General features: G+C 40.7%; 1 protein-coding gene across 9 annotated transcripts in view; it reads left to right on the forward strand.

Annotated features, from left to right (window-relative positions):
• Window positions 1-20,336, forward strand: part of SGMS2 (sphingomyelin synthase 2) — a 61,704-nt gene extending 41,368 nt beyond the window's left edge. For 7 of the 9 annotated variants that reach the window (XM_043513299.1, XM_043513297.1, XM_038400462.2 and 4 more), the window contains 5 exons: window positions 5,591-6,263; window positions 7,452-7,569; window positions 11,522-11,675; window positions 16,701-16,867; window positions 17,635-20,336. In XM_043513299.1, coding sequence (XP_043369234.1) covers window positions 5,809-6,263; window positions 7,452-7,569; window positions 11,522-11,675; window positions 16,701-16,867; window positions 17,635-17,838 — 1,098 coding nt within the window. In that variant the 5' untranslated portion in view covers window positions 5,591-5,808 and the 3' untranslated portion in view covers window positions 17,839-20,336. Of the gene's footprint in view, window positions 1-5,311; window positions 5,416-5,590; window positions 6,264-7,451; window positions 7,570-11,521; window positions 11,676-16,700; window positions 16,868-17,634 lie in introns of all 9 variants that reach the window. The other 2 variants (XM_038400464.2, XM_038400463.2) reach the window with 1 other exon arrangement.
• Window positions 20,337-20,672: the final 336 nt, after the last annotated feature.

The raw sequence follows: 20,672 nt of genomic DNA on the forward strand, positions 1-20,672 counted from the left end.
TATAGAGAGGACTACTGTGTGTTCAGGATTGGGTCTTAACTGGATCAAAAGTTAAAAGGTGGAAGTGTCCCTTGCGAAGTTTTTTTTTGTTTTGTTTTTTTTTTTAATTAAAAAAAACACTTTGAGTAATGCTGTATGACTAGTTTCTGTGTTATGGTGATAGTTTGTTCAGGAAGGATCTGTGCAAATACATTATATATAGAGTGTTCTTGTGAGGTTTTTAGAGAACGTACGCAAGAAGTTTGCTAATGTTTGTTGCTAGTAGGGAGCTACCACAAAGAGCCTATTACTGCCCTAACCTGAATATCATTATACACACCATTACATTAAAAGGGCATTATTAAGGTTGCAAAGTCAAGCATTCAAACATTAGGCTACATCTACGCTGCATCCGGGACCGACGCTCTGAGATCAATCCACCAGTGGTCGATTTAACGGGTGTAAGGAAGACCTGCCAAATTGACAGCAGATCACTCTCCAGATGACCCCTGTATTCTACCCCCAACCAGAAGGGTAAGACAAGTCGACAGGAGAGTTTCTCCCATCGACACCCCTCCTACCCCGGCAGTGTAGACCCTGCGGTAACTCGACCTAAGGTACATCGAGTTAGTTGTGTAGTGTCGGTCGACTTACCGTAGTAATGTAGACAGCCTTAGATAAGGCAAGAATTAAGCTTGCCTGTGCAGTGTTTATGCATTATGGTACAGACCTTAATTTCATGATCATAAATTAATCTTTTTTTCTACGGGACCCCTGTCTCCTTCAGAGCACAGGAAAAATGGTGCTCACTTAAGGACCTGCTATTTAATATTTTCTTTTCTCCTCCATTGTTCAATGTGTTCCAGGGTTTATTTACTTCTCCCTCCCCCGCTTCCCATTTCCCTCACTGGCTTTTTCTATTTCTCCGGTCTCCCCTTCTCACCAACTCCAAGTCTCCCCAAACCTCTTGTCCCAAACTGCTCTTTTCCCTCCCCTCACCCCTAATTCAACTTTTATCTCTTCTGTATTCAAATTGGATGGCTTCTTCCTCCCTGGCTGCTGGATGCCAGGAGAAGGGTCATAAAAGAGACAGGTTTCCTGTTTTCGGTTCCAGTGTCCGACCCAGAGCAGCTAGGAGCAGTAATTACAAGGAAAGTTTTTTCTGATCCCCCATGTACAATTAAGTCACACATAGAAATTGTGAGAGGCTGGAGCATGCTTCTTGCGGAGGGATTATCTGGAGATTTTAGCTGTTAAAATAAGAGGTCTCTACTGTACATAGGTGAGTCTTTTAAAAACCTTATTGCTTGGCCAATTCTTGGGCGGATTTTCATGGTGAAGGCAAAAAGCGTATTGCTGGACACCAAGTCCACCCTCTGCCAAACTTCAAGTCCCTCCTTAAAGCATATGGGAGCTAAAGCATTTCAAAGAAAGTCTCAAGAATTTTTTTAACATGGAAAAATATATTTTTGCCCCTTGCCTCGTTCTTGGAAACGGCTTAACTCGTTTTGGCTGAAAAGTCCTTTCTTCCCCCTCCATGCCCCCCCTCCCAAAAAACCTCAGAACAGCCTGAGGCAGATGCAGTTGTGGCTCAAATGGTTAGTTTTGCAAAGTTATAAATAAGTTATGATTTAGTCACAGCAGTCATGGATTCTGTGACTTTACTGTGAGACCTCAGTGACTTCTTCCACTTAAGCTGTCAGCAGCTGAAGCCGGGACTGCAGCCGGGCTGTGCACCCCTGTTCCATAGCTGCGGCCAGCTCCAGAATGGGGACTATGCTGGGGCCGTGTTTCCCTGCCTGGTGGCTGCAGTGGCAGCCATGTGCCCCCTTCGTGGCTTCCCAGAGCTGTCTCTGCCTGTCAGTCCCCTCCTCCCCATGGGACTCCATTCCCTCACTTACTTAGCCCTGGCCCCGGTTATTTTGAGTCAAGTCACGGACAGGTCATAGGTCACTAGGAATAAACAAAAATTCACAGTGCCCATCTGTGACTTTTTTTTTTTTTTTTTTTTTTTTTTTACTAAAAATAACTGACAAAATCTTAGCCTTAGTTATAAGCTACTGAAAACAGGGTCTTACTATGGAAAGTGTAAGGAAATCTTACTTTCAGCCCCACCTATAATACTGTTCATTGCTAGTAATTCAATTAAATTTATGAGAAAGTAAGCAGTCTTCAAACCTAAGAGAATAATCTAATAGTACAGATTGTAATTTTTTTCCTTTCTTGATTAAATTCACCCAATTATTATACTGACATAATTTTAGATCTTTCTCCTTTTTTTCTTAGTCTGTTGTTTTTAATGTAAATTAAATCAGAAGCATTTGTATGTGTATTCATTTGCCTTCTAACTTAAGGCCATAGACTCGCCTCCATTATTATGACATAAAGAGGGGCAGAACAGTCCAAGTCCCACAGAAGAGTACTTGGGGTGAGAAGAGGAATGTTCTTATAACACTACTGCATAGCTCATCCTCTCCCTTTTGCAGCTGCTATGCAGATGCATTCTCATCTGCTGTAGGAGGCATAGCTGAGAGAAGTCAGATGAGCAGCTGCTCTGTGAAGCCTCTTATGGCAACAGAACTTACAATTCAAAATAAAGCCTCAGAAGTTACTGCTGCCCTCATTTTTTCTCTGTGGCTTTCAGACATTGCCAGAAGAATACTGTGGGGGAAAGCCAGCCAATGGCAGCATGCCAAGTTTGCTAGATGTACTGCAGTTACTGTGAGAGAGGCCTAGATGGGAGCATCAAGTAGAGTGGATTTTCATGATGTATTTTGTGCTTATTCCCACGGATCTCAGTCTGCTGTGTGTTTTGGAGGCCTTGCCCACTTCTCAGACCCAGCTCTGACAAGAGAAAGTGGTGGGTGGATGATGGGACTTAAAACTGCCTATGTTAAATATTCCCCTGTGAGCCTATTTTCAGAAGAAGGAAAATTTAATTGGTTCATTTTTAAAAAACAGATGCTTTGCTTGTCCATAAAATTTGCTGTATTTATACAATTTTTAGACTGGAGATTCACAGTATGACTTTTTTTTTTTTAAACCACCATTCTGTCAGTGAAGCAGGAAGAAAAATAGAAATGTTGTTTTGACATAAGTAAAGCACACTTTTTTATTTTGCTAACTTACAAACACTATTCCTCAGACTGCATAAACAACCTATCCCAGGTTTTAGGTTTGTAATGAAATTGTGCAAAATGATTTTGCGCTTTGCTACAAATACTACAAGATTGTATCATGAAAGTTATCTAGAGCCCAATCCCAACAGTCCATATGCCGAGTATCTCTGAGGAGGCATTCATTACCTACGGGCCTCATCTCCTAGTTAGGCAATGAATATGCCCAGTTGTTCTGTTCATACACTTGACTGGAGGAAATTTAGACTAGGTGGGCCTTTCTAAGGTAGGGAGAATGAAAGGAGCAGTGTTGCCTCTAAGAACTACTCCTTTAAGAGGAAACGAAAAGGAGCAGAGGATCCAACTGGATTGAAAGCCAAGGCCCTTCTGTGCATCCAAAAGAGCAGTATGGGCAGTAGTTGCAGAGGAGCTCTGCAAAGTGGTAGGAACCAGCATCTGTTGTTGGTTTGATGTGGGGAATCATTAATTGAGTCGATTGTGGTAGCAGTGGTGGCCAGAATTAATTGGTTAAATGGATTTATTGGAGGGAGACAATCTGTCAGAGATGTTTGTTTTTGGTGGGGAGTTAAGATGTGACAATATAATTAAATGGGTATGACTTTGTGGGGAGGGTAGCTTTGGGGATATGACAGCATAGGTTTCTCCCAGGTTAAGACGCTTTAATCCTCATATGAGGTGTTGGAAACTCTTCAGTCCTTTAAGAAGTCCAACACATTCAAGTCTTTCATCATATTTCAAAAGCTCAATAATCCCCCTGAAGTTATTTTTAAGTAGTTTTTCTTTATCAAACTCTGACATAACAGAACTCTGGCATATTGATCTACTGATGTAAAGGGCTATAGAAGAGCCAGGTGATGATATAACAGTGGGACAGACTGGCAACTCTACTTCCATCATGATATAGTACAAAAAGTATGCTACCCATCCAAGCTGTGGCTACTATCTCAGTATGATGGAACACGAGGTGATGAGTGCTGTGCCTCTGCCCATAAAGAAGCCAGAAAGGGTGAGCATTATGACCTACTCACACTGTTAGTTGAAGGTAAACATTTTGCAGATAAGTGGGCTATTATTCATAGCTTCATCTGAGCCAAATTAAGAGTCATACAAATTTATGTGCCATAGCTATGATATGAGCATACAGTAGCATAGGATTTTCAAATCCATAGGAAATTTTCAGCCGTTTGAGCACTACTGTCCTGGAGATAGATGTGAGTAGCATTCCTTTTTTCTTTTTGTAAAAGTTCCTTATAAAAGCCCATACTTGTGTAATGAAGGTATAAACGGTAGGAGTTTTACTGAAGTTTTTTTTTTTTTTAAATGCAGCCAGAAACATTTTTACAATAGTACCAAAATATGCTTCCGGTACTTGCGTTACAATCATACTAGCAAAAAGCTTGCATAAACCTAGGAGTAAATATTGAACTCCTTTTGTATTTTCTCAATACAGAGTCAATGCCTGCTTCTGCTCTGCTGAGGAAATTCTCAAAATGTGAACACATATCAGAAGCTAATTAACAGATTTGCTGCTGAAAAATTGGTGTGGCTACACTATTTTTTTTCATAAACACACGTTGAATTCTCATTTTAAGCAGGGTCATATTTGGGGGGCAGCAGATGGGATTGTGGGGGGATGTCCTCCACAAACTGCAAGCCTTGGGCAAGTGCAGAATTTGTTGCTCCCCCGCAACATGTGGCCCAGTTGGCCTCACTGGAGCTGCCTTCCCCCCAAATATAGAAATCAAACTATACCTATGATTTTAAATGCAAAATCGAACTGTAAATGAGACTACTCACATGCTTAAACTTACACTTGGTTTTATGTGCTTGCTAGTTTGGTACTGCATGGTCAGCACCTTGCCAGGATCATGCCCAAATAGTGGATGTTTTGCTCTGAGTTTCTGGCCCATCCCCAGGGCTAAGTAGGCCATTTGTCGATTTTGTGGACATAACTGACTAATTCCTGGTGTAATCTCCATGCAGTTGTGTTGAATTTAGTAGGGTTGCTGTGGGGTGTAAGCCAGCATGGAATTCTGTTCAGAGTGTTTTAGATTTAATATGATCAATGTCTGAGAAAATCTTGACTCATTGTAATTCTGCTGTTGACAATTCAGAAAATCAACACTGTAATGTCAGCTGCTGTTGAAGCCATTTAATACTGGCCTCTTTTTTTTTTTTTTTTTTTTTTTTTTAAGGCCTAGGTTGATACCACCCACTAAACTGATTGATTGATTCCAGATCAAAATAAAGTTATTCCACTTTAATTTAAAAGTTAACACCATCTACTTGGATTAAACTAGTAAGCATTTTTAATACTACCTAATACTTGTCTGCTTTGTTTCCACAACTTCCACGTGAAGCAAACTGTGTTGCTATTTAGAATGCAGATTTCCCTAAGCTATTTTGGTATTTCATTTGTGCGTTGTCATGTTGCCAGCTGTACAGTTTCTGAATATGATTTTGTTGTTTTACAGATGATACAGTAAGAGCTTTTGGGGAAAAAAACTGAGTTTTGTCTCAAAGATCTGTTGCAGAACAACTGAAAAGAGAAAGCAGAATGGACAACTTCTGAAAATTGTATTAGAGAACAAAAATCAATTGGAAACATACAAGGTGGACTTAAAGGAGTAAAGAATTTTAAAAAGCATCCAGAAACTGGTAATTCCCTGTTTTGGCTCAAGGTCTTGGGATAATGGATACCATTGAGACTGCAAAGCTTGAAGAGCACATGGAAAGTCAAAACAATGACACCTCAAATGGTTACGTTCGACCTACCCTATCTGTCAGTGAAGAGAGTGAAAATGGCAATGGCAAACCTAAGGGTTTACCTAATGGTTTGCGAAAAGGCACAAAGAAATATCCGGACTATATTCAAATTTCTATGCCTGCTGAATCTAGGAGCAAATTTCCTTTGGAATGGTGGAAAACAGGCATTGCCTTTGTGTATGCTCTCTTCAATTTAATTCTAACAACTGTCATGATCACCGTGGTTCATGAGAGGGTACCTCCCAAGGAGCTCAGTCCTCCATTGCCAGATAAATTTTTTGATTATTTTGATCGTGTGAAATGGGCTTTTTCTGTATCAGAAATAAATGGAATGATACTAGTTGGATTATGGCTAATCCAGTGGTTATTTCTCAGATACAAGTAAGTAGCTATATTTATCTCTGCTTCTATTTAGTAACAGAATTTGCTTCTGCCACCTTTATTCATGTTGAGTAGCACTTTTCTCCATGAGTAGTTACAGGGATTTCCCAAAATGAGTACAGGTAATAGAATGTTTAAAGGAAATTTGCAGCTAGACTCTGCACCCATACATTGGAGTAGAGTTGTCTTGAAAACCACAATTACATTTCATGAAAAATGTTGAGGTTTCAAAATTTTTTGTTTTCATTCTGATGCAGAATAAAAACAAGACCTTTTCAGAGCAGGACCTGAACCTCAGTCTCTCTCATCCCCACAGAGCAATTTAACCACCAGGCGATTGTCTATTCTGAGATGAAAACTCTGGCTAGAAATTCCATTGTGGATTTGAGACCTTATAGATGAAATTTTCATTAGTGATACCATTCCCCAAAACGTATCAGTTTTGACTAAACTGCAGTCTTTGACAGAAAGTGCTGTGAGACCTTAGTAGCCCTAAGTAGACCTTATTGAAAAGTTTTCAATTAAACTTTTTTTTTTTTTTTTTTAAATTTCTGACAAGGCACTAGACAGTTCACTAACATTAGACTGGATGCTTGAGCTAGTCACATCTCTGAGAACATCAGCCTATCTTTCCCTCCAGATCATCTCCTGTTTCCTCAAGAAACAATCTCTACAGATGCTTTAAAGGAAAACAAACTTTATTTGACATGGGATTGAAAATGAAATTACAAAATAATTACAAGCAAAATAAAAACACTAGGAGAACACTAGTGCTATTAAATAGGCCTGAATTTTTACTTACCATCTATTGGTTAAATGAAACAAAACCATTACATTTGCAGCAATTTCTTTATCTCTCTAACTGCAGCACATTCATGTTTCAGTTTCTGTCTGTGACCCTGTCTCTCTGTCTGTGACATGACCCAGCAAGATGTGTCCAGACATCAAATATTGTCTCTCTCTCAAATCTCACATGGAAGTAGTACCTTTTGAAACTTTGTTTTCATATTGGTTAGATCACAATTTAAAAGCTCTAATAACTTTTTAAAATTTAGGGTGTTAACCATTTAATGAGGCTACAGCTACGCTGGAGGCACCGTACCACCCTCTCTCCTCGTGACAAGTAAATATATCCTCCCTTTCAGTTTACGCTTACTTTCTTCTCTCTCCCTCCCTTCTTGTTTTCAGATCAATAGTGGGACGCAGGTTCTTTTTTATAATTGGAACTTTGTACCTGTATCGCTGTATTACCATGTATGTTACCACCCTACCTGTTCCTGGAATGCATTTTCAGTGTGCTCCAAAGGTAAGAAATCTTGGTATTGGCCAAAGTATTACACCAAATACGGAGTCTGAAAAAGACATCTTGGTACATTCATTTATTTTAATAAAGTTAATGTTTTCTCCACATACTATATGATACTCTTCAGAGAGAAGTGTGGCTCCTGGCAGGTGATTGATAAGTTTTTCATTTTATTTTGGTATATTGCTGTTAGTAAGGCAGGATTTTGTGAACAGTGAGCATCTTTTAGGAGTAGAGAGTACAAGGGAGTAGTACTACAGCAGATTGATTGTTTGCCCATTTTGTTCTTGGTTTTATGTACATATAGATACGTCAGGATTATGCCAGACTAGACTTTTATTTTTATTTTTATTTTTTTTAAAAGCCCTCTAGGTTCATATCTTCAGAGGTTTTTTTTTTTCAGCTGAGACCTACATAATAAATATACCTTCCTGTAGTTTGTCAGCTGACATACAGCTACTTGGAGGACAAGCTAGTGAAGCCTTGCATTGCAGTTAGATTTTTTGAGAGGGAATGGTGGCCTGCTGTAAGCACGTTTGCCAATGATGCTGTTTTGGCCAGGGCTGTCTGGGGCTTTTAAATCCAGTTTGGGCAGCTGACACTCATGGCAAAAGATGTATGTAAACATGGGAAAAGCAAATTCTCCCCCCCCAAAAAAAATTGAGCAAATACTTGTGGAAATTTTATTGTATTTGCCAGTGGTACTGCAGAACTAAATGATAGAGTGCTCTAAATGTCAGTCCAATTGCGTGTGTGGTGATGGTGAAGAATTGGCTTAGGTTTCTGATATGATTGCTCCAGGTCGCCAAACTAAGATTCCATAGCCATTTTAAAAAGATTTATTTACTGACATGTTAAGGACGGTTGAATTGTTGCTTTTTGGAATTTTTTCTAATACTAACATTGGCACGTTGCAGCACCTACAGTAGACTTTTTGTATTTTAAATTGCATATTTCTGATTTTTGCTTTCAATATTCATCCCATCCCTGAATGCTGCAATTAAAAACAGTCTTTACCTACCAAGTATCACAGAACAAACGTTGGAGCCACTCAGGAGACAGCTTCGGAGGAACAGAATTTCTCCCTAGCAACTCGGTTCAATGAATTAATATTTCAGGGCTACTCTAGAGATGGGGGGGGCATATTCATTCTTGATGTAATTGCTTTGTCTTTCTTACTTGGAGTTAAACCAGGGATGAACTTGTCCCTCGTTTTCCCCCACCCCGCAAGCTCCCAACAAGTTAATCTTGGTGAAAACTGTTATGAAACTGACTGAGAGTTTGAAAATTTCTTACTGATACTGTGCAATCAGCCCAAGTGTATTTAAAAAGTCTACAAACATGTCAACAAACCTAGGCTGACTTCTGACTATTCAACTAAGCCCCAAATTAGGCAAATTTCGTGTAGTTTTAAGTTTTTATTTGTGAACATTTTACTTGGCTCTGCACAAAGAGTGAGTGACTTGCATGTAACACCTCACACAATTTATATTGGTTCTTTTAGAACCATTTCTCACAGTTCAGGGCAACTGTACTTGTATTTCCCCATAGTGGTCCAGCAAGGGCCCCTGCTCTCAAGCTTCCAGACCCCTAGCCATTGCATCTCTTGGATAGAGACCTGAGTCTCTCTCCGTCCTGACCAGGGCATTTCCAGGCTGCACAGTCCCTTGACTATGCTGTGATATCCCCAGCAAAAGATAAGCTGCCTAAGCAGGCTTCTCCTGACTTCTCGTCAGAGACTACTAACAGAGTAATTGCCAACAGTTGTAAGTTACCACATAACGCTTCCTATGAAAGCATTTTATTCTTAGGGTAAAAGCATAACAGAGAAAACCTATTAAAATAATAAAAGAAACTACACACATGCTAATAAGCTTACCAGAGATCACTCCAACTGCCTCCAACATGGGCTCTGGCAGATCGGTCCTTCAAACCTACCAAAGGGTTCTCTTTTGTGGTCGCAAGTTCATAACAGCTTTAGCTGAGAACTAGTACGCAGTCTTATGAGGCCTCAGTAGTCCAAGTACTACCAACCCTTCCCTAAGGATTTGGGCCCTCCATGGACCAGAGTTCTTGTCTTGTTTGCTGGATCAGGAAGAAAGCCGTGAGTCAGCTTAAACTCAGGCTAGTTATCCAAAAGTCCTTTCTTTGCTGCTCCCTGGAGAATCCAAACTGGGTCTTTGAACTGTCCTCAGAGCAACAGGTGATCAGCAGACAGTCTCCTGCTCAGAATGAAGCTTCTAAGGCCGAGTTCATAGGTAATTCCTAGAACAGATGTGGGCAAACTACGGCCCGCGGGCCACATTTGGCCCGCAGGACCATCTTGCCCGACTCCAGAGCTCCTAGTCTGGGAGGCTAGCCCCGGGCCCCTCCCCTGCAGTTCCCCCTCCTCCCCCGCAGCCTCAGCTCGCTCCACTGCTGGCACAATGTTCTGGGCAGCAGAGCGACGAGCTCCTGGGGCAGCACAGCTGCAGAGCCCAGCCTGACCCGGTGCTCTGTGCTGCGTGGCATGGCTGCCTGCCTGGTGCAGCTGCGCTGCCAGCCACCGGCGCTCCAGACAGCGCGGTAAGGAGGCAGGGAGCTGGGGGTTTGATAGCAGGCAGGGGAGTTCGGAGCTGGTGGTTGGGGTGAGGGTGTGGATGGGGAAGGGGCAGTCAGAGGGCAAGGAACAGGGTGGTTGAATGGGGGCAGTGGTCCCAGGGGGGCAGTCCGGAAGGAGAAGGGGATTGGATGGGGAAGCCGGGAGTGGGCAGGGATTCCAGGGGTGGTCTGGGGACAGGGAGAAGGGGTGGCTGGATGTGGCAGGGGTCCCCCGGGGTGGAGGGGCATCAGGAAGGAGAGAGGGGGTTGGATGGGGGCAGCGGGGAGTAGTGAGGGGCAGGAGGTCCGGGGCGGTCAACGAGACAGGGTGGTTGGATGGGACGGGGTCCTGGGGGGCAGTCAGGAAGGAGGGGGGGAGTTGGATGGGGTGGTGGGTGGCAGTTAGAGGCAGGGGGTCCAGGGGCGGTCAGGGAGGACAGAGCAGTGGGGGGTGAATGGGGTGGGGGGTCCAGGAGAGACAGAGGGGGGGTGGATGGGGCAGGGGTCAGGTAGGGGGCGGGGACTGTGCCATGCCTGGCTGTTTGAGGAGGCACAGCCTCCTCAAACTGGCCCTCCGTACGATTTCAGAAACCCGATGCAGCCCTCAGGCCAAAAAGCTTGCCCGCTCCTGTCCTCGAAATTCTACTTCACGTACATTGTCCCAAAAGATCAATCACGTCTGCTATATTCAGAGGGGTAGCCGTGTTAGTCTGGATCTGCATCTGACGAAGTGGGTATTCACCCACGAAAGCTCATGCTCTAGTACGTCTGTTAGTGTATAAGGTGCCATGGGACTCTTTGCCACGTCTGCTATATTGTTTAACATTGTCTTTTAAAGTTCATGTTATCTCTTTGTTCCTCCTAAACATTCAATAAGGTTTAACTTAACTCCATAAGGCTGTCCCAGGAAATTGCAGGATACTGTCATATCTGTCACACCATTATTGAAAGAGAGTTCTGTGGTACGTGCCACAAGTGACAAATATGTAATATGCACTTACACAATTCTTAATATGTCCACCCTTTTGAAATATACTGTACCTCATCCTGATCAATATTATATAATGCATACAGAAAGCTTTGCAGTTATTTTTATGAAGGACCTGCACATTTTGATTGGAAAACAAGAAACAAAAAGGTCTAAAATCCAGCAACACTTACGCTAGTCTAATCCTGTAATGCCTAGCCTTGGTTGTTGACAAATTTTCCTGGTAAATATGCTATTATCTTTGAGAAATACATAGACAATAGACAAAGAAGATTCAGAGGTTTAGGAGAGAGTTTTAAATTTTATTATTTTTTAAGCACAAGTTAACTTAAACTTCTTGTCCAAACATATATTCTTCATCATCTTGAATTTTTTCTCATTTTGCAGTTGAATGGAGATTCTCAGGCTAAGGTGCAGAGGATCCTACGATTGATTTCTGGTGGTGGTCTATCCATAACTGGATCTCACATCCTATGTGGAGACTTCCTGTTCAGCGGTCACACAGTAGTGCTAACACTCACCTACCTGTTTATCAAGGAATGTAAGTTACAGTATTTAAATATAGTTGTGTTGCTGATGCCTGTGTTACAAGAAGAGCACTTAAGCTAAAACCACTTTGTTGCATTCATACGCGTTTTATTTTTTACAGCATAAAATAAATGGCAAAATTGCAATACACAGTTTGACAAAATGCCCTTGACCCCCCCCCCCCCCCCCAGTGGGTGGCTTCTGGAATGAATCTGCCATGCTTATACATAGTATGCAAGTACAATAATATCCTAGTACATGGTGTGGAGCTTCAGAGTTTTTAGAAAACATCTGTGTGTTTTGGGAGACTGATGTGGGAGGGGGGTGTGGTAAGGTTGAGAGAGGGGCTGAATCAGCTCAGTGCACAAAATGATTATCTGTCTTATAACTTCTGTTTGACGTAATCAGCAAATAATCCTCTAGTTAATGATTTGAGAGAAAGAGAGATGACTCCCCTTGCATCAATGGGAATTATGCCCACTTATACCAATGCTGAATTTGGTGCTGAGTTTGGCTTGCACAATGGAGGATACTTTTTTATAACCTCATTTTACAATGGTCTGTCAAAAATCCAGTTCTTGAGGGAAGTAGGGAACTCTGTGGCTTCTGGAGTCTCTCAGTATGAGTTTCAAGATTATGTAACTGAGGACCAGACAGTAAGATGTAATATGCAGCATGCACCACTCGGACCTCAATAATTTGGTTACTTGTTTGGCCATATGTTAGTGCAGCAGCATTTTTCTTTTAAATTCACAGCATGGCATGTATCTAAAATTAGAATCTGTCCCTGTTTCATTGCTGATTTCCTGAGCACTTTGACTGAGGCGTTGGACTTCATTAAATTATTTATCTAACTTCAGCACACAGGATAACTTAAAACATTCTTTTTTGTAACAAAAAAGTCCCATTACTTGGTGAGGCAAACAGTTACTTGACGGTGTAAAGAGAGACGGAGAACTTCCATGTGGACATAAGACCTTTATTTCTTTAAACAACAAAGGAGTATAGCATGGTGACCATTAAGTCTAAGTCTTTGTACTACAAAATTTTCTGGCATTGTATTGTGTGTAATTAATAAATCAAACCTGCTAGAAGAACAGATGGCAGTCAGCCTAATGTTCCATGAGTAGGTGGCAACAGGATTTCCTGCTTTCTGTTTTTATTAATTTTGCATGTATGTTTGTTATTACAGCTTAACAGTGGTCATTTAAATCTTATCTGTAATATATGCCACAGGCAAGATATATTTAACTCTTCTTTTTAAAGATTTTTTTCATACAGTAGCATAATTCAGATGTCTTTAAATAGCAGGATAAGGGTGGGGGAGAATAACAACAGACTGTACATATAATAAGCTTTGTAAATGCTGCCTAAGAATTGGCAGTGTATCCCATCTGAATTCCTCTGCTTTGTAGTCAAAGTGCTGTGTACATCAGAAGTGCATAATTTACCCATTTCTATTTCCTGTGTAATTAGGAAAATGTAGTTTTCTAAGCAAAAGCATATAGTATATCATTGTTTTGAATTAGAGGTTACTTAAAATATGCTCTTCTGGTCTCTTTGATCAGGCATTTTTCTTGTGTGAGAGACATTGTTTATTTCTAGGCCCTGGTCTACACTACGAGTTTAGGTCGAATTTAGCAGCGTTAGGTTGATTTAACCCTGCACCCGTCCACATGACAAAGCCATTTTTGTCAACTTAAAGGACTCTTAAAATCTATTTTTGTACTCCTCCCCGACAAGGGGATTAGCACTAAAATCAACATCGCTGGGTTGAATTTGGGGTAATGTGGACACAATTCGACGGTATTGGCCTCTGGGAGCTATGCCAGAGTGCTCCATTGTGACCACTCTGGACAGCACTTTCAGATGCACTAGTCAGGTACACAGGAAAAGCCCCGGGAGCTTTTGAATTTCATTTTCTGTTTGGCCTGTGTGGCGAGCTCATCAGCACAGGTGACCATGCAGTCCAAGAATCGCAAAAGAGCTCCAGAATGGACTGAACGGGAGGAACTGGATCTGATCGCTGTATGGGGAGACGAATCCGTGCTAACAGAACTCCATTCCAAAAGACATAATGCCAATATATATGCCAAATCTCCAAGGTCAAATGCGAGGTGTTTACAATGTTCACAACTGAAGCGGTGATTGGAACGGGCTCCCGCTTGCAGTGCTGTGGCGTATGCGCGGGCGATCCAGGAAAAAGGGTGAGAAATGATTGTCTGCCATTGCTTTCATAGAGGGAGGGAGGGAAGAAATGGTCACTGACATGTACCCAAAACCACCCGCAGCTACCTTGTCCGTTCTCAATTTTTTTAATAAGAAAGAATGCATGGTTTCAAAACAATAGTTACTTTATTTTGAAGGGGGGGAGGGTGGTTGGCTTAAAAAGAATTAAAATCAACAAAGGGGGTGGGTTTGTATCAAGGAGAAACTAACAACCGTCACACCATAGCCTGGCCAGTCATGAAACTGGTTTTCAAAGTCTCTGTGATGCACAGCGTGCCTTGCTGTGCTCTTCTAATCGGTGTCTGGCTGCTCAAAATTGGACATCAGGCGATTTGCCTCAATCTCCTACCCCGCCATAAATGTCTCACCCTTACTCTCTCTCAGATATTATGGAGCACACAGCAAGCAGCAATAACAATGGGAATGTTGGTTGTGCTGAGGTCTGACTAACAGCACCAGAGACCTTTTAAACGTCCAAAGGCACATTCTACCACCATTCTGTATTTGCTCAGCCTGTAGTTGAACTGCTCCTTACTACTGTCCAGGCTTCATGAGCCATGGGAGCAAGGGGTAGGCTGGGGTAAGTGTAACCACGTGGTGCAGCCGGCTGGGAGAGCGGCCTGAGGCAGAAGCCTCCAACTCGCAGGAGATCACAATAGCAGAATTGCAGCTGAAGTGGTGGAGCAAGCAAAACACCATTGAAGAGGACGGCTAGCAGTCCTACTGCACCATCTCCTGCAGAGTTGCCCAGATCAGGATAGCAGAGTTGCAGCAGAAGTGGATGGAGCCATTCACCATTGACGCAAAGGCACCCAGGAGCTGCTACTGTGTGGCCCAGGCAAAAGAGCAAGAGCCCTGGAGCTGTTACATGTGGACTGTACGGCTGCAAGATTTCTTCACCAGCGACAAAGGACAGGAATATGATACACCTAAAATCTAAAAAGGCTTGCATGTTTCCCAGAGTCATTACCCTTGGTAACAGAACGTCAATGATTGCAATAGCTATTTGGATCACAGCAGCCCCCACAGTAGACTTGCCTGCAACAGCAGTGGTGACAGTGAGCTGAGCAGGCTCCTGCTTGCAGTGCTAAGGCGTCTGTGCAGTTAACCCAGGAAAAAAGCCGCAAAACTATTGTCTGCCATTGCTTTCACAGAGGGAGGGAAGGGCGACTGATGATGTACCCAAAACCACCTGCGACAATGTTTTTGCCCCATCAGGCATTGGGAGCTCAACCCAGAATTCCAATGGGCAGTGGAGACTGTGGGATAGCTACTCACAGTGCACCGCTCAGAAAGTCGACGCTAGCCATGGTACTGTGGATGCATTCCGCTGACTTACTGCACTTAGTGGGGACGCATGCTATCGACTGTATAAAACAGCTTCCAAAAAATCGACTTCTATAAAATCAACCTAATTTCGTAGTGTAGATGTACCCTTCGTGTAGTTTCCCTTCCACCCCCCCGCCCCCCCCCCGCTGCTCCCTACCCTCCCATCTTTTGGGTATTGTCAGTGCATTTTACTCAGGGGCTTTCCCCATGCTTCTTTCTCTCAGAACAGGGGAAGATATACTAGTGTGGAGTATCACTTCTGTCTGGAGCCTGCTTCCTCGACTAAATAACAGGATAGGACTCCAAATCCTGGTCCATAAATCAGTGGAGTGGACTCAGCCTTAGCATTTTGGGGGGATTCTATGATGTAGTTTTTCAGTTTCCCCCACCTTCCTCCAGAATATAACTGAGTCCTGACTACAGTAACTAGATAACACTATGCACAGGGCCAGCCTTTTTGGGTAAGATCACTGATATAGTATTTACGATATCCCAAACCTAACAGACTCATTTTACATAAGCATCCCACCCCACTTTTTAGGGGATCCACCACCAGCCTCCGACTACAGGGGAAGTGGAGCCCAGCTGCCTGTCATGATGTCCATAGTTGCCAACATCAAAAACATTTTTCAAGGAAAAATTTCCAGCTAAACTGCAAGACTGCCAGTTGCTGGAGAGTTGTCGGCATTCTGGATGACTTTAGCACTTGCATACTGCTTCACAAACATTTAACAAATTAATCATCACAATGTACTCCGATATGTGGCATACAAGCCCCATTTCACAGACCAGGATACTAAGTTAGAAAAAAGGTTATGTGACTTGACTAAAACCACAGATAGTGTCAGAGCTGGAATTAGAAGCCTGAAGTTCCTTGCTCCCAGTTCCACGTCTAACTCATTAGAATAGATTGCCTCTAACTCCTATTGAGCTTATACCTCTTGTGGCCAGAAGCCCTTTTGGATGTTAAGCAGAAGAGCAGTTTCAGTTAAAGGTAGCTGGCTGGGAGGCATCTTGCAATTAACATCCAAAACAGGAGATTGGACAGCACCAACCATCCTGAGCTGTGAATTTGCCTTGGTCCTCTGTCCACAAAATAATAGAAGGACTCTGAATTGACCATGATTTTTAGGTCAAAATTACAGTGACACACTTTTGAGTCTTAGTGGTCAACTTTTGTCCTTTCTTTGGTAATATAAACAAAAACCATTTTAAAAATGAAAACTTGGATTAGTCTTAGCCTTCATAGGTCCCTCAGCTGAAGGTCTATGGGCCCTAATGGCCATATTTCAGCAGATGATACCTTTGCATCAGTAAGCTTTCTTACTTGTTCAAAGAGCATTTTTACTACAGCAGAGATTTTCTCTCTCTCTCCATTAATATATATGTATAAAATACCCACGCACATCACACAGATTCAAATTAAACTCCTAAAGTTAATCTTGGATATTTATAGAAACATATTCTCTCCTTTTGACAGACTCACCTCGTTGTTTTTGGTGGTATCATTTGATCTGCTGGTTGATGAGTGCCGCTGGTATAATCTGCATTCTCGTCGCCCATGAACACTACACTGTGGATGTTGTTGTTGCTTATTATATCACCACAAGGCTCTTCTGGTGGTACCACTCAATGGCTAATGAAAAGGTGAGTGCAAAGGATATGTATGTATATGTAATATGTATGTATATGTAAACTGCTGTAAACCCAATAATGGCCTCTCCGTGCAAATTCCACAAAAAAAGGTCATAATGGCCTTAAAATTAGTAGATTAGATCTGGGGCAAAAATAGAATTTTTCCCCAGAAATTGAAGCACAAGTTTAAAGTTAAGCAGATGTTTATGTGCTTTCCTGAATGGGTGCCTATGTTAAGAAGTAGTAGTCTGTCACTTCTGGCATGCATATGTTTTTAAGATCTTACTTCTTTCTAAACATGAATATTTTATCACTGTTTTAGGTAGCTAGGATAGGCTACACCATATCTTAATTGATTGATAGTAGCTACTAACATTATTAGAGATCTTAAATTACCCATCCTTTTTAAAATTTCCAGTTACATTTCCTACAGTAAATTGGACAAAGGTTGGCTATATCCTGTGTGTGTGTTGTGTGTTTTGTTTTGTTTTTTTTTTTAAATCTTCTGTTGGCTTTAAATATACTTCTTTTCAATTTGAGTCTTTATTCTTTTATTGTGTGACACGTTAGAAAGAAGTGTTCAGTTCTCACTTTGCCATTTGTAATATGGAATACCCAAGTCACATCAAACTGTTTTCCTTTCCAGGTTAAATAAACTTACTATTTGCAGAATTTCATTCAAATATACTGTAATTGTCATACACTTCTTTATGATCCAGCTAATGTGATTGGTTCTACTGTCTAAATTGTTTGTTCTACTCTTTTTCTCCCCAATATAGAATTTGAAGGTCTCTTCCCAGACTAATTTTCTCTCTCGAGCATGGTGGTATCCGATATTTTATTTCTTTGAGAAGAATATACAAGGCTCAGTTCCTTGCTGCTTCTCATGGCCAATATCTTGGCCTCCCAGCTGCTTCAAGTCTTCATGCAAAAAATATTCACGGGTTCAGAAGACAGGAGAGGACAATGAAAAATCCACCTGAAAGAAAGATGAAGAAAGGAAAGAAAGCATCTGCTCTTTATTTTACCAAAACATTAATGCGATAACCAAAGTTCTTAAAAGGACTAAATTGTAAGAGAATAAGTGGACCAAATTCTTGTGCAATTATACAAGACAATTGTAGACAAAATATAACTCCCCTTGATATGTTTTCTATTCATCACATTCTACAGAGCTATTCTACTCGTCAGTACTAAGAGTCCACCACAGATAGGATTTTTCCCTGAGAAAGAAAAGAAGCCGTAGTTTGGTTTACTTATGAGATTGAGGTGCCAAAGAACACACCACACCTTTCGTTTATTAATTATCACTCATCCACAAAATATCATCTTTAGAGTTCTGGAGTTTGAGGGCAAACGCATACTAAAATTTAAAGTTACAATATCTGTCTACAATGGTGGGAAGTGGTTTACTGTATTCTTCTTGCTAATGAAGGTAAGACTTATGATATATGACTGGTGAAGCCGGAAGTGAGCCTTGACATTTTATGCTCTATGGGAATGAATCTACTATGACCCTGAAGTACTCCCACTGCCCATGTACTCTGATATACCAGTTTTTACATTTTGTATTGGTAATTTTATATTTTTTAAAAAAAAAACTTAAAAAAAGGAAAAGGAAAGCTGTTGTGATGTGATGACATTGCAAATTAGAAATAATACCTGCTAACATCATTGGAGCTCTACAAGCATGGAAGTATTTTTATTTTTAAAACCTATATCTATATAACAAGAAGAAAATTATTTCAAAGTCTAAACATTTAATGGCAAGTTAGCCTGGGTCTGTATGTATTATGTATATATACCTATATGCATTACATAGCTATATATACATACTTTTGTGTATTCACACACACTAACCAATATTAGATAAATGAAGAGAAAGCTGTGTATAATATGTTGTAAGCAAAACTCCCACTGATTTCCTTCACCTGCTTCAAGATTGCAAAGTCAGTCCCCAAATGGGAAATGTAAAAATCAAACATTTTAAATTTTTAGTTACTATATCTTGACACTATTGTGCTTGAGAGCCTGATGTTATGTATTTAGAGGTTTTGGGGGTTTTTTTTCCCTTATAAATAGTTGGCACAAATCTCAGTGACTCGTAAAAAGGTGCAAGGCGAATACACTCCAACAGCAACACTTCTTCCACTGTTAACTAACAATATTTATTATTAAATAGTACTGTCATGACTGAACTGCTATTCCTTCCTATCGGGACTTGTGTAGATACTTTGGTTGGACAAACAAGTATGTTGGTTTAGTATGTGGGAATACACAACTTAGTTAGTGTACAACAGAACTGCAGATCAGCAGCTTACCTGGTCAACGTTGTTCTTGGGGAAGCTAAATTGATACTGGGCAGCCCAGAGTCTAACAGTTTATTTGTTCTGTATTCATTTCCTCAGCTACTCAAGTATTTTATTTTGAAACCTTTATTAAAAGCTGATTACAGAGGAGGTAATTGCATTAATAGTTAAATTAACCTGCAACTTGAGTGGAAAAAATTGCTCTAATTTTTAGAATGTCTTGACAAGTGTGAACACTGAAAAGAAAATTAAATAATGACATTCTCATTTTAAAAATATCCAGTTAGAAAAATTACTACAAATAAAATGCAATATACAGTACCCAGATCTGATTTCTTTTTCAGTTCACAGGGTCAATGACTATAAAATTGTACTCCAGAAAAATCTTTTTAACTTGCATTTCAGAAGATTTTTGTGCATTATCAAAGCAGAATACAACAAACTGCATTTCTTACAGGACATCCTGGTAAAACATAGCAAAGTAATGATATCCAAGCTCTTTTTAAATAAAAAAAATTCTCCTCACTGACTGCGGGTCTGATGTTGTGCCTATGGACACAAGGTTAATGTCTTGTTCTTGGCAGAACTTTTGTGGCTCACAAACTGAAACCAAGGACATACATTTTAAGAACTGTTCCTTCAGTTATTAGCTAACCAATCCTATTAGTACAATATCAGCCTTTGCAGATCCCCAAAGTTGTTGTTGGTGGTGGTTGTTTGTTTTATTTCTTGTTTGAGTTCATCTACGTGGACCACAATGTCTTTGAAGTTAAACCAGACTAGTATGGTTAATCTCCTAACTAACATGTTAGTTATTTTTAGTTGAACCACTTCTAATAGCAAAGTCTATGGAGGGAAATGTGGGTGAATTTCATTAGTAAACCTGCTTCAAGATAAGCACTGGTCAGAGCATTCTAGGAAGGATCAGAAACTATGCTTTTCACTTGTCAGCCTGTTAGGTTACTGAATAACACATCTGTTGATAGCCTAAATAGATTACAACAAAGTTCCACCGAGATATTTAGAAGGGTATCTAGCTAATGACTGACCTATAGTATATATCAAGTGCTCTGCTCAAAACCAATATCCTTATTCTTTACAATTTTTTTTTAGGTCCCATTTTGTTTAGAGGGGAGAGAATTAAAATTGAGTGAGTAGTGTTGGTTGTTTTTTTTAAAAAACAAAACAAAATCAGTTGTAGTTTTGGATTAGGCCTGCTATGTGCTCAAATTCCCTCCATTCCCATATATGTCAACAGAAATTGAGGGTACTCAAGTTACTTGCATACTTTGCCTTTAAACAATAGAGACGGAGTATCTCAAAAGTTGTTCTTATTGGTACAAAGAAATTAGTAAATTTATTGTAGCAATTTTTTAAAAGTGCTCATCTCATTCAGAAACATTTTAAGCTTAAGTCTATGCAAGAATGTAGAATTTTCACACAATATAATTCTAGCCTATTCTTTTACCACACTGCACTAACAAATCGGGTATAGGCTACAGTCAGTA

Source organism: Dermochelys coriacea, chromosome 4 (genome assembly GCF_009764565.3).
Source record: "Dermochelys coriacea isolate rDerCor1 chromosome 4, rDerCor1.pri.v4, whole genome shotgun sequence".
NCBI classification, from domain to species: domain Eukaryota; kingdom Metazoa; phylum Chordata; order Testudines; family Dermochelyidae; genus Dermochelys; species Dermochelys coriacea.